Below are 14,261 nucleotides of genomic sequence, written 5' to 3' on the forward strand. Positions count from 1 at the left end.
ACCAAGAAAGAGGGAGAAGACAAAGAAGATAGAGGTCAGAGAGAGAAAGGTCAGAGGAAGGAAGAGGACAGAGAGGGAGAGAAGACAGAAAGAAGAGAGAGGAAGGCAGAGAGAAAGAGAGAGATGATGGAGGACAAAGAGAGAGATGAAGATATGGAGGATGAGCCAGGAGCAGGGAGAGTAGGGACAAATGGACAGGTCAGCCAGCATTAGTGTCAATCTAGTGGCATTGGGGGGAGCCCAGGGTATGTCACCTCCTGTCTGGGCACTCACAATGTCACTTTTTGGGAACTTCCATGGCCTAGGGGACTTGGGGCTGGGTGAATGGACCAAAGGCCTGGAAAGCTGGGCCCCTGGGAGTGAGGATGACCTCTCTGGATGGCCGGTGAGCCTTCCAAATGAGCTGCCTCTGGGTGACAGTGCCTGCACGTCCCAGCGGCACTAGGGTAGAGACCCAGCCACGCATGCAGTGTAGCCCTGTGGCTTGGGCTTGGGGCATTGTGCAAGAATCCCTGGCACCAGTGGCTCACACCTGTAATCCTAGCTTCACAGGAGGCTGAGATCTGAGGATCAAAGCCAGCTCAGGCAGGAAAGTCCATAACACTTTTTTTTTTTTTTAAATCTCCAATGAACCACCAAAAAGCTGGAAGTGGTGCTGTGCTTCAAGTGGTAGAGTGCTAGCTTTGTGCAAAAGAAGCTCAGGGAAAGTGCCCAGGCTCTGGCTCAGCCAGCAGGAAAAAAAGAAGAAGAAGAAGAAGAAGAAATGTTCAGGCAGGAAGAGACAGACCAGCATCAAGCTGTGTCTATGGGTCTGACTCTGCTGCTTTTCTGGGTACAGAGGCCTTGTCCTTTCGTCTGCACACCCTGCCTCCCCCACACCCCGTCCCTCCCTGGCTATTCCAGACTCACATCTGCCGCTGTCATGAGTGGGTGCCCTCAACATGGCTTTCTCAGAATAGCCACTGCCTTCCCACTTCCCTGGCTGTGCCTGCTGTGCCCAGCTGGGCCCGGGGTCTGCTGGGCAGCAGCTACTGTTGCAGGGCCTGGAAAAAAGCCACGTGCCCTCCCCCCCAATATCCCCCCCCTGCCCCCGTGCTGAATCTGAGTCCACACCCCATGTGTTGAGCCCACCTGATTACCGGGGCCTGCTTCTACACCCTCATCCCTCCATATGCAGGGAAACTGAGGCACACTGACCAGAGATCCTTCCCATAATTCCAGGGTTAGGAAGCATCAGAGCTTGGCTTTGTGTCCAGCACCCCATCTCTGGCTCGTGGGATCCATCCCTCCTGACGACTCCTCCACCCCCCCCACCCCAGCTTGATATACACAAAGAGCTCAATTAATGACACTTTCAGTCCCCTGGTATGATACAGATGGGACTCAGCTAGCATTGAAGAAGCACCACTGTTGGCGGGGAAGAGTGACGTGGTGCACAGCTTGTCACCAAGCCTAAGTGGTGGAGACTGAGGGAATTATCCATACCAGGCAGGGCCCAGCAGGCAGCTCCGTGCACCTTTATTTCATGGTTGAGGGACAAGTTTGAGGGTGGGTTGGGCCTCAGAAGAGCCCAAGGTGGGGCCTAGGTTTCCCTCCTCAGACCCCTGGGCCTGTGCATCTCTCTTAAGCCAGTCCCTCCACCCTCAGACTGGCAGAATGATCAGATCTGGAGGTAAGGAAACTGATCTCCCTCTTTGGACCCTGGAGTCTTTGGCAAGATGCAGAAGGAGGAGTTAGGCACCAGTAGGTCACGCCTGAAATCCCAGGTACTCAAGAGGCTGAGATCTAAGGATCAGGGTTCTGTGCCAACCCCGGACAGGAAAGCCTGTGAAACTTTTATCTCCAATGAACCAGGAAAAAGCTGGAAGTGAAGCTGAGGTTCATGTAGTAGAGCACCAGTTTTGAGTTAAAAAAGAAAGCTCAGGAACAGCACTCAGGCCCAGAGAATTCAAACCCCAGAATGGGCACAAAAGAAAGAAAGAGGGGCTGGGGAGGTGAGAAGGGAGGAAAGGAAAGGAAAGAAGAGCCTCTAATCCAAAAGCTGCAGCAGGGAATTCTGGGGTCCGGTTTCCAGTGGAAGGGTGTGGCGCCATCCTGGCAGTTCCCACGGGGTGCAGGCAGGACAGAGGGTGGCATCCCTGTCTCCAGGCTCAGTCCTCGTCCTCGCTGGCGTAGATTCCAGCTTCCCAGCGCTCTGCCAGGGCATTCTTGTGACGAGTCACTCTTGTGGCTCCCAGGACCTGCAAGCCACGTAATGGGGGGGTTGGGGGCTCCATTGGTTACTGACCTCCACCCCACCTCCCCAGGAAGGTTCGTTGCTGCCTATTTACAGGAAAAGCTGGGAGTAGGGGTAAAGCCGGAACAAGCCTTTCCTCTACTGTGAACTCTAAATGGTACCCTTTACTAATTACTGAAGGGAGCTGGGCTTCCCCATCTCCCCTTGAAAAGAGGTGCCTTTGGGCCGGGAGTTTGGCCTAGTGGTTAAAGTGCTTGCCTAGCATGCATGAAGACCCGGGTTCGATTCCTCAGTACCACATACATAGAAAAAAAGCCAGAAGTGGTGCTGAGGCTCAAGTGGTAGAGCTCTAGCCTTGAGAAAGTCCAAGGACAGTGCTCAGGCCCTGAGCTCAAGCCCAGGACTGGCAAAAAAAAAAAAAAAGAAAAGAAAAGAAAAGAGGTGCCTTTGCCAAGCGGGTGACAACTATGATCCCAGCATGGGCAGGTGGAAGCACGAGGATTGTTTCAGCCTAGGACTTTGAGTTGTAGCCTGGGCAACATAATAAAAAACCATTTCAAAACAAACAAACATGAAATACCCGTGCCAGGGGGTCACACCTGTCTTCCTTGCTACTCAGGAAGGGGGCTGGGCTCTGAGGATCACAGGTCCAAGCCAGCCCAGGCAGGGAAGTCTAGGATTCTTAATTCCAATGAACCACCAAAACCGCAGATGGAGTCTTGTGGCTCAAATGGCAGAGAGGTAGCCCTTGGGCCAAAATGCTAAAGGACAGCACCCAGGTCCTGAGTTCAAGCCCCAGGGCTGGCACAAAAAGAAAAAGGAAACAGAAATGCCCTTGTTCAGAGTCTAATCTACTGTGACTTTCACCATCAGGTAAAGAGGCAGCACAAATATGCTTTGCTATAATCTTTGCCCAGGACAGACATCAGCAGCAGATCACTGCAAAATCGACCTCAACAGACATTACCAGTGGAACCTAGTACTCCCACAGGTTGAAGAAAGGCCTTCAAAGGCCCAGGTTCTGAGGAAGGGGGAGATGGAGAGGGAAGGACAGGAGTCCCTGGAGATCACTCACCTCCGAGTTGACACTATCCGAGGGGTTGATGCCTGCATACTAGAAGAGGAATGAGAGTGAGCTCAGGTCCTTCCTGCCCCTGTGCCAGCCTTCAAGTTTACATATGCAGCTGGGAGGGAAGGAATGACCACCCCCGGGCTCCAGGGTCACCCCCAAACTCAAATCCATCCACATGCTGGTCCCCCCCCCCACACACACACACTGTAGTCTCTTCTCACATTTGCTATGATTTAGCTTCCTGAACCAGGCAGCAAGATGAATTCAGGGCCTGTCCATGAGCTTTCTTTTCTCAAGGCTAGTACTTGACCACTGGAGCCAAAACGCCACTCCCAGCTTTCTTGCTGATTGATTTTGATTAGTGACAAGAGTCTCACGGACTTCCCTGGCCTGGGCTGGCTTTGAACCATAATTCTCAGCTCTCAGCCTCCTGAGTAGCTAGGATTCTAGGTGTGAGCCACTGGCGCCCAGCTGGGGATCACCATTTCTCCTGTTTGTCTGCCTGGGCCAGCTGTGGATTGTAACTCTCAGACCCCGTGAGGGAGATTTCACCTGTGCCCAGGACAGCATTGACTTTCTTGCAACCTTCCCTTGGCCCCAGGGAGGGAAGGCTGCCAGACCTCAGAGTGAGCCTTAGGAGACTCACTACTCACCCATGCTTCCTTCTTCTTCTGCCCCGGAGTGCTGTCTGTTGGCGCCTGTGCAGTCCACACCAGGCCTGAGTGCAAGTGGATGGGGGTGAACAAGGGGGACTCAGACACCGAGTAGCTGCCAATGATGCCTGTGGGAGTGACAGAAGCAAAGGATTAGACAGAGTGGAACACTTGTCCAACCTTAACTTACAGACACAGGTCTCTGTCTGAGAGGCTGCAGCTGTGAGGCAGATGGTGACTGACCAAAACAATATCGAGTCACTGGGCGCTGGTGACTCACACCTGTAATCCTAGCTACTCAGGAGGCTGAGGACCGTGGTTCGAAGCCAGCCTGGACAGGAAAGTCCATGAGACTCTTTTTGCTTATTTGTTTTCCAGTCCTGGGGCTTGAACTCAGGGCCTGGACATTGTCCTTGAACTCATTTTGCTCAAGGTTAGTGTTCTGCCACTTGAGTCACAGCACCACTTCCAGCCTTTTCCTGTGTATGTGGTACATGAAGAATCGAACCCAGGGCTTCGTGCATGCTTAGGCGAGCACTCTACCACTAGGCTACGCTCCTGGCCCAAGTCCATGAGACTCTTATGTCCACTTACCCACCAGAAAAGCCGGAAGTAGAGCTGTGGCTCAAGTGGTAGAGCACTAACCTTGAGCAAAAAACTAAGGGACAGCACCCAGGCCTTGAATTCAAGCCCCATGACTATGGCATCCGAAAGGGGGGGAAAAAAAAGTAACCACCTAAATGGCTAACTACCACGCACCTATTAACAAAACCTTCACATCCATCAAGCAAAGTTCACATTTGCCTCCAAAATCTGCTAAAGTAGCTGGCTGGGGGAAGACTGTCCACCCCAGACTTCATCCCTACACCCTCTATTCCACCTCGAAGACTCCAAGCCGCCTAATCACCCCCTGGTCTGCTCCATACCAGACGCCCGGGAAGAGCTCCTGGAGTCTCGTTCTAAGTCTTCATCTGGCGTTGGAGAAAAGACCTCAGGGAAGAAGGCATTCCTCCGCTCCTCCGCCACCTCTCGCTCCCGGCGCAGGACATTCTCCACCTCCTTCTCCAGCAGATCAGACGACTGCGACCTCTGCAACCTCAGGACTGGGGCCCCATCCACCTCCCAGCCCCAGACGTGGGGTGTCTCAGCCTGCAGGGGACCATCTGGGGCCTGGAACCTCAGGGGACGCAAGAGGAAATACTCCTTTCTCACCACACCCCTGTTGGCTTTCAGGGACCCCCGAGGGGGCTTGGAAGGCGCTTGCTTTGTGCTCAAGGGTTTTGTAGATGATTCTGAATGGTGCCTTGGCGATCCCGTGGCCTTCCAGGAGGCTGCAGCTTTGGCCTCCTCTGTGGGGAGGCCATGGGGCTTGCTGGCCACTCGGAAGGCTGTGGACTCCTGTTGGGGTATCCCGGACCCCAGGTATGGCTGGTAGGCATCGAGTGGGATTCGATTGACTTTCCTCACTTCTGGAGCCTGATCAGACGCCCTGGCGTCGGGCACAGGATCAAGGATGCAGTCCGAACTGAAACTTCTCTTGAGGCTGAGCTGGGGACCCTCAGAGACCCAGTCAGGGGTCGAGGCTCGACCCACCTGCAGCCCCTCTCTCCGGTGGTCTTCCTCACGCTGTGTCTCCTGCACCATATCCCGCTGCACATAGAGGGATGGGCGTCCCCGATCCCTCCGTGGGGGCTCCACAAGGCTCACCTTGCTCAGCACGGGCCTCGTGGGAATCAACACCAGCTCTTGGTGGCTGGTGGCCCGCTGGAGTCCCCTCTGCTCCCGGAGATCGGCCTCCCGCTCCTGGGCCAGCCGGATCTCCCGCTCGATGGGGGTCTCCTTGGAAGGTTCTGGAAATGATGCCTGGTTCTCAGAGCTAGGGCTGGCCAGGACTCGCAGGCTGGGCTCCACAGGCCCACCCCAGCTCCTCTTCTCCTTGACCCCATCCTTCCCCTGGGGTGAGACAGGGATCACATACCCATTGGCCACTGGGGGCCCATTCAAGGCCTTGGGAGCCTGGCTGTGCCCTGGGGTGGGGTGGGGAGGGGCTGCCCTGGCTAGGGGTGTCTGGGGAACAGGGCTCAGAGCCCCCTGCTCCAGGCTCAGGAACTGTTGCCTGGCTGCGAGGAAGTCAATCTGTTCACTGTCCACTAAACTCTCCTCCACGGGTATGGACGGAGGTTTACTGAGGCCTCTGGAGTCCCTGTGGTCAGAGGTACCCCAGGTCGTTGCCACTGTGCCACCCTTCTTGACAGCTTGGCCTTGGATGACAGCCCAGCGCTCCCGCTCCAGGTCCTGGGGCCGTCTGGGGACTGTGTCACTGGCATTGAAATAGTAAGTCTTCATTTCCTCCTCCTCCTCCTCCTCCTCCTCTTCCTCCAAGTACAGTGGGCGAGGGGACAGATGGCTGGAGGAGGCCAGCCTGCTATGGGACACCCCTGCTCTCCCCTTGTTGAGCCGGGCTTCATGGTCTGCGTCCCATATCTGGGGTGTACCCAGGTTCCAGTGGTTATCCTCGGGCCCCACACCCACTAGTTCAATAGTGTAGCTGTGGTCCCCCTCCAGGGCCAGGCCGGTGATACGGCTTGAGTGGGATTTGCTGAAAATGGGGTATCTGGTCACACGGTCCATCTTCTTGAGGGGACCTTACTCCTTGCGTGGAGACCTCTGGGCTCACTAAGGGAGAGAGAAAGAAGAAAAAAGAAAAATCTGATTTCACTGGGTCTAAGAAGGGACAAGTTCTAGTCCTTTAAAGGGCATGTAACAACCAAATAGCCTCTGAGATTGGCTGACAGGTAATGGAACCAGTAATTGACTCTCCTAGCCTGGCCAATCACAGCAGTCTGCTCTTTGGTTCCTGTGATTGGTTGAAAAAAAAATAGGGAGGTGATTCAGGCTGATCAATCAGAGCATTCTTCACTCTGATGCTTCTTGGACAATTTATAGTATCTCATCCCCTAGCCTCTGATTAGTTTAGAGACCAGGCCAATAACATCAAATGAGATTTTATTCTTTCTTTCTTTGTGTGCTGGTCCTGAAGCTTGAACTCAGGGCCTTATGCTGTCCCTTGGTTTTTTCATTCAAGGCGAACACTCTACTGCTTGATTCCCAACTTCACTTCTGGCTTTGTGTGTGTGTGTGTGTGTGTGTGTGTGTGTGTACCAGTCCTGGGGTTTGAACTCAGGCCCTTGGGCTTTTTCAAGGGTAGAGCTCTACCATTTGAGCCACAGTACCACTTCTGGATTTTTTTCTTTTTTTTTCTTTTTCTTTTTATTTTTTGACTCTTTTTTTTTTTTTTTTTTTTTTTTGCCAGTCCTGGGCTTGAGCTCAGGGCCTGAGCACTGTCCTTGGACTTTCTCAAGGCTAGAGTTCTACCACTCAAGCCTCAGCACTATTTCCAGCTTTTTTTTTTCTATGTATGTGGTACCAAGGAATCAAACCCAGGTCTTCGTGCATGCCAGGCAAGCACTCTACCACTAGGCCAAACTCCCAGCCCCACTTCTGGATTTTTTCTATGTATGTGGTATCGAGAAATCGAATCCAGGTTTCATACATGCTAGGCAAGCACTCTACCACTAGGCCAAACTCGCAGCCTTATTTCAGGCTTTTTGGTGGCTCATTTCCAATGAGCTAAGTAAGAGTCTTATAGATTTTCCTCCTCAGGCTGGCTCCCTCTGCCCCCGAAGTCCTGGAGCTTGAACTCAGGGCCTGAGCACTGTCCCTGAGCTGCTTTTACTTAAAACTACCACTCTATCACTTGAACCACAGCACCACTTTGAGTTTTTGAGTGGAGATAAGAATCTCACAGGGACTTTCCTGCCTAGACTGGCTTTGAGCGGTGATCCTCAGCTCTCAGCCTCCTGAGTAGCTCGGATGTCAGATGTGAGCCGTCATTTCTCCATCCTGCCTCAGGCCCCTGGTAGAGGAACAGCAACTGATTCGTGGTTTCCACATCCTGTTCTACCCCACTACCACCCAGTGGGACGCCTCACCCCATCTAAGTTGCCCCCTGCCTTCACCTCCACCTTGGTGAGCACATCCTTAGCCTCATAAACTCAGGATGGGCTGCCAACACCTTGGACTTTGCCCCTGGGCCCAGGAGGGGCCATAGACTCAAGGTAACACCCCAATCGAGCCCTGGGGCCCCTGGCCTGCTCCCAAGTGTCCCTGACAAGATTACACCCCAGTTTTTAATGTTGTCTCTCTTGATGTCCACAGATTTGGTGCTCAGGGTCACCCTGCAATCTCAGCCCAACCCTTCAGACTGCCAGCACAGCTTGTTCCTCCCCAGCCCACAAGACACCTCCTCCAGGAAGGTCCCGGGTTATCCCGTCCTTGAAGGCATGTCTGGAGTGCTTCTCTAATGAGGACAATAAAAACTCACAAGAAAAAACAGGAAAGGGAGGCTCACAAAGGTCTAAGGTTTCCAGGACTAAGCCATGTCTCGGTCTGCTATGTCAGGGCCTACCAGAGCTGATGCTACTACCATTACCATGCACAGTCTTAGAGTCAACTGGCTGCTACAGCAAAATGTATCTCTGAGTTTGTCCCCAAAGGGGATACATGTCAAGTAAAGTTGGAGAGTCTGCAGTAGTCACTAAACTGTGATAGTATTATAGCCATAACCTGCGGCTGTTACCTCCATTTGAATCTGGCCAATACCATGGCCAGAACTGGTGGCTCACACCTGTAATCCTAGCTACTGAGGAGGCTGAGATCTGAGGATCAAGGTTCAAAGCCAGCCCGGGCACTAAAGAACCTGAGACTCTTATCTCCAATTGACCCCTAGAAAATGGGAAGTGGGGCTTGGCTCAAAGGTAGGGTGGTAGCCTTAAGCTGAAGAGCTCAGGGACAGTGCCCAGGCCGAGTTCAAGCCCCATGACCCTCCCCCCGAAAAAAAAGAAAAAAATCCATAAGAATCTTATATTCAATTAACTAGCAAAAACCTGTAATTAGAGGCATGGTTCAAGTGGTAGAGTACCAGTCAATAAGCAAAAAAGATTAAAAAAAAACTGAACAAGTGTGCAAGGTTCTGAATTCAAGCCCCAAGAGCAGCACCAAATAAGGGTGGGGGGAGCTGTAATTATTATAATTAGGAAGCTTTGTTAATAAACTCCAGCCAGACAGAACTGAGCCTTTGCCCTGAAGAGTAGTCAGTCTGCAGTCCCTATCCCAGCTTTCCCTTCTTTTTAATTTGTTTTTTTTTGCCAGTCCTGGGGCTTGAACTCAGGACACGAACACTGTCCTTGGGCTTTCTCAAGGCTAGAGCTCTACCACTTGAGCCACAGCACCATTTCTGGCTTTTTTCTGTGAATGTGGCACCGAGGAATCGAACCCGGGTCTTCGTGCGTGCTAGGCAAGCACTCTACCATAGGCCACACTCCCAGTCCCTATTTATTTATTTAGGGTTGTGTAGCTTGAACTCAGAGCCTAGCCACTGTCCCTGAGTTCTTTTGTTCCAGGCATTCACTCTACCACTTCGAGCCACCGTTCCACTTTCAGTTTTTCTGGTAATTAATTGGAGATAACAGTCTCATGGACTTTCCTACCCAGGCTGACTTTGAACCTTGATCCTTAGCGCTCAGCCTCCTGTGTAGTTAAGATTGTAGGTAGAGCCACCAGCTCCATGCTTAGCTTTCTCCTTCCCCCCTTATTTTTTTTTTAGGGGGGGGCCGATATTGGAGTTTGAACACTGAGCCTGAGCACTGTCCCTGACCTCTTCCACTCAAGGCTCTCACTCCTCCACTTTGAGCCACTGCACCACTTTCAGTTTTCTGATGATTCAGTGGAGATAAGGATCTCCGGGACCTCCCTGCCCAGTCTGGCTTTGAGCCACGATCCTCAGGATGACAGGCCATCTGCACCTGGCAGCTTTCCCCTCTTAAAACAGGGAATGTTTCGTGGAAGGTGGTGTCTGCCCTGGCCTGAAATTGTTACTCAGGATCTCTTCTACCAATGGCATAAAGCAAGCGTTTCAGAAAGACTGAAGCCAAGGCATAATAACTCATGCTTTTGATCCTAGCTACTTAGGAGCCAAAGATAAGGAGCACTGTGGTTTTGAGGATAGAAAGTGTGTGAGCCTCCACTCAACCCACAGGGCTAAGTGTGATAGCCCCCATGTGTTATCACACTAATGGAAAAAGTAGAAGGATCACAGTCCAGGCTGACCCAAATTTAAAGTGAGATTCTACCTTAAAAAAAAAAAAAAGCCAGGTGTGGTGGCTCACACCTGTAATCCTAGCTCCTCAGGAGGCTGAGATTTGAGGATCGAGGTTCAAAGCCAGCCCAGGCACTAAAGACTGAGACTCTCATCTCCAAATAATCACTAGAAAATGGGAGGTGGGGCTGTGGCTCCAGGGCTAGGGCATTAGCCTTGAGCTGAAGAGCTCAAGGACCCAGACCTGAAGAATTCAGGGACAGTGCCTAGGCCCTGAGTTCAAGCCCCATGACCCCCCACCCCCCCAAAAAAAAGACAAAAACAAGCTGGAAGCATAGCTCAAGGGATAAAGCACTTGCCAAACAAACTTTGAAATCATTGCAGTACTGGCAAAAAAAAAAAAAAATGGCTTTGCCAACACCATGTACTCCAATCACTGACATAGGTCTGCAGATGCAAGTTGCTCCTCTAGCACTGGTCCTTCACCCCAGCCTAGGCCCTGAAGGACAGCCCAAGGTCACGCTGTCCCACTCTTGGGGCAGGCACACCCCTGCCTTAGGAGTGCTTTCATTAGGTTCACAGCCCTTGTGGGGGATCTGGAGGGGTCTTGCGGCCAGACCTTGAGTGTCTGGTGGGTATAGATAGGCATACTCCAATTCTGCCTCATCCTTCCCTGTAAGTCACAGAAGCCAGTGGCTGGGGTCCTGGGTCTGGACCCTTCAAGGCTGGGGGTGAGGCAGGTCAGTGTACCCTCTGCTTTTATCTTTACCCAGAATCCTTGGCAGCATGCATCTATCTAACCTATCTGTTTTTGTCCATTGTAGGTGGAGGGTTTGAACTCAGGGCCTGGATGCTGTCCCTGGGTGCTTCAGCTCAAGGCTATTGCTCCACTACTCTGAGCCACAGCCCCACTTCTGGTTTTCTGGTGGTGAATTGGAGATAAGAGTCTCATGGATTTTTTTTCCTGCCCAGGCTGGTTTCAAACCGTGATCCTCAGAGCTCAGCCTCCTGAGTAGCTAAGATTACAGGAGTGAACCATTGGTGCCCAGTTTCGATGCTATTTAGTGTGGCATGGCAAATAGTGAGTGCCAACAGATGTCCTAGTGGTTGTAGATCTTCTTTATTATCTTTATGTCTATACTGCAGCTTGAACTCAGGGCCTAGGTTCTTTTTTTTTTTTTTTTCTTAAGGCTGGTGCTCTATCACTTGAGCCACTGCTTCACTGCCAGCTTTTTTTTTTTTCCAGTTAATGGGAGAGAAGAGTCTCTTGGCCTTTCCTGCTTAGGCTGACTTCACACTTCTATCCTCACACGGCAGCCTTCTGAGTAGCTAGGATTCTAGGCATGAGCCAGCAGCGCCTGGATTGCCCATTGATGTCAGGGCAGGTACCCCAGAGGGGATCATAATGGATGGGAAGAGGGACCGGCATGCAAAGAGGCTGAGGGCGGGGGGCACTCCCCTCCCCCACCCCTGGCTCCGGCCTCCCAGGAACACACAGTCCTTATGAGGGTCATTTGTGTGCCAGGTTTCCGTCAGAGGAAACTGAGGCCCCTCCAGGGAGGGTGAGGAGGAGATGATACACGATTCCCAGCTGAGCCCCCTCCTTAAGGAAGCCCCTGTGAATTGGTCCACCCCACGCTGCCCACCCCACCCTGAAATGAACTTGGGATCTGGACCGAAACTTGATTTATGGTTCCTTTGCTTTGCAGTATACCTGCTTCTTCTGGCTATCTGCCCAAGGGGCAAAGGCCACCAGGGGCTAGCAGGTCACCCACAGGGAGGGCCCCTGGGCATCCCTGGCCCTCCCTCATGTTAAGGTCACTTGGGATCCTGGTCTGGGGAAATCCAGCCTGAATCCATCCGCTGTCCCACCCCAGGCTGACCCTGTTCACAGACTTAATTAGGGCTGGCTCGACCAAGTAGGGGGTCCAGCCCCGGACTCGGAGACCCCCCCCTAGTTTGAATTATTGCCATGACTCTCCAGGGGTGCCCAGAAAAAAAAAAGAGGGGCCACATGGCCTCTGGCTCTAGGGGCACTGTGGGTCTCCTCTCTCTCTTGGAAATCCAGAGGTTCAGAGTTTTAGAATTTGAGGTGCAAACTCAAATCCCAGAATTCTCAGAGCTAAGATGCAAAGACCAGCTGGAGAAGAGGATACAGGGTAAGGACAGCGGTGGGGGGGTCAGGGAGGGTCCCTGTGCCTTGGGGGCCCCCACACATAAACCAACTATGCCAAGGACAAGGGCACCTGGCTCCAAAGACAGCTTCACCCAGGCCCTACCCCATGTGGGACCCACAGCCACAGCCACATCCATCAACTCCTGGGGCCTCCCGTCACCTCCAGAGCTCCGACCTGGCTCCTTGCTCCTCCCTGCGCCCTGTGTTGCTAGGAGACAGCAGCTCCACCTGGGTGCAGGGCCCCTCCACCTAGCCCCACCCAGGCTCAGGAAACAAAGTCCAGAGTTGAAGGGAGAAAGAGGACACCAGGAGGAGGTGGGCGGCCCACACTGGTGGGGATGGGGGGAGAGAGCTGGGGAGACTGGGGGGAGGGGGTTGGCTCCATCCAGCCTGAACTCAGCCCTTAGTCCAGCCAGTGCCTAGGGATCTTGGGGCTGGCCTGTCCTCCTGTAGGCTGGGGCACAAACCCCAAGTCCAGCCTGGGGCTGGATCCTGTCCAGCCTCTCAGCCTCATTACTTTTTCCCTCCAGGAAACAGGTGACTCCCACTGGGCCACGGGGAGAGTTCCGCCAGCCATGACCACATGAGACTCTGGGGGCCTGAGATACCAGGCTGAATCTGGGCTGGGATTCTGCCATGCCTCACTCTATGAAGGAGCCTCTGAGCTGCCAAAGTTCCTTCTAGGCAAACCCACAGAGCCAGGTTAAGGTGACTCACTCTGGGAATCCCGGTTGCTCAGGAGGCTGAGATCTGAGGATCTTGGTTCAATGCCAGCCCACCAATTAACCACCAAAAAACCGGATGTGGAGCTGTGACCCTAAACGGCATTGGTGCAGACCCTGACTTCAAGCCTGAGTATCAGTACCAAATAAATAAATAAATATACCAACCCACCCTGGAAGTGGTGCTGTGGCTCAAGGGGTAGGGTAGGGTAGCCTTGAGCTGAAGAGCTCAGGGACAGCGTCCAGGCCCAGGATTCAAGCCCCATGACTGACAAAACAAACAAACCCTCCCAATTTGAAGGGGGACTTAAGAGCAGCTGTAGGTAGATAGAACACCAACCCAGAGCTTGAGGCTCAGTCCCCCACCTCCTCCGAGGCTCCTTCAGGCCTCTCTATCCCCGGCTGGCAGATCTGTAAGCTGATCTATCTCCAGTGGGATTTGAACTCAAGTCTATCTGACGTACTTCATGACCACTCCTGAGGGAAACAGCGCCCAGTGCTGGGGGGGGGGGGGCAGGAGGACACCAGGCTCCAGTTTTCCTGCCCCTCCACTCCCAGACTAGAGCTGGCCTCCCATTCACAGTTCCTAAACCCCTATTTATTATTATTATTATTATTTTACTAGTGAGGAAGCTGAGATCTACGGCAAGACAACAGGGTCAGAGAGAGAACAGATTGCAGAGCAGGGTGTGTGGATGTGTGCGTATGTGTCTCCCTGACCCTCCAAATCCCTCCCTCCCTACTCTGAAGTCTGATCTCTCTGCTGTGGGGACCCTGGCTGGGCTCTGCTGTCCCCTGAAGCCACCCTGAAGCTCAGGAACAGGGCGTAGCCCCTCTATAGCCCGGCAGGAACCAGGAAACTGGTGTGTTGCCTGGGCCTTCCTGGCTACCCAAGGTCTTACCTGGCCAGGTGCTGAGAAGCAGGCAGAGCCCACCAGCGCCTCGTCTCCGCAAGGTGTGTGTAGGGGTGGTGGTGGCAGTGGGGAGGTGACAATGGCTAGTTTCATCCACACACAGCCCAGGCCTCCCCTTTTATGGCTCCCCTACCTGGCAGCCCCGCCCTGTCCAGCCCCAGCCGGCCGCACCCCTCTCCCCTCTCCGCCCAGGATGAAACTCAAGAAGGCAGGAACTGGGCTTCCACACTGTTTATTTGCTTCTCTGGGAAAAAAAAAAAAAAATCAGGGGGCCTGATCACACGTCAAAAGCAGGACTCAGCCAGGGCACTTCAGCAAAGGCTCATGGTTC

General features: G+C 53.1%; 1 protein-coding gene across 1 annotated transcript; it reads right to left on the reverse strand.

Annotated features, from left to right (window-relative positions):
* Nucleotides 1–1,342: 1,342 nt before the first annotated feature.
* On the reverse strand, nucleotides 1,343–13,937 carry Misp (mitotic spindle positioning). Its single transcript, XM_090328562.1, has 5 exons — nucleotides 13,919–13,937; nucleotides 4,888–6,637; nucleotides 3,962–4,089; nucleotides 3,312–3,350; nucleotides 1,343–2,240 (listed from the first exon to the last, which is right to left on the reverse strand). Exons 2-5 carry the CDS (start codon nucleotides 6,590–6,592, stop codon nucleotides 2,151–2,153), a joined length of 1,962 nt encoding a protein of 653 aa, XP_090184688.1. The 5' UTR covers nucleotides 6,593–6,637; nucleotides 13,919–13,937; the 3' UTR covers nucleotides 1,343–2,150.
* Nucleotides 13,938–14,261: the final 324 nt, after the last annotated feature.

Source organism: Megascapheus bottae, chromosome 1 (assembly GCF_031878675.1).
Source record: "Megascapheus bottae isolate mThoBot1 chromosome 1, mThoBot2.hap1, whole genome shotgun sequence".
In the NCBI taxonomy this organism is placed as follows: Eukaryota; Metazoa; Chordata; class Mammalia; order Rodentia; family Geomyidae; genus Megascapheus; species Megascapheus bottae.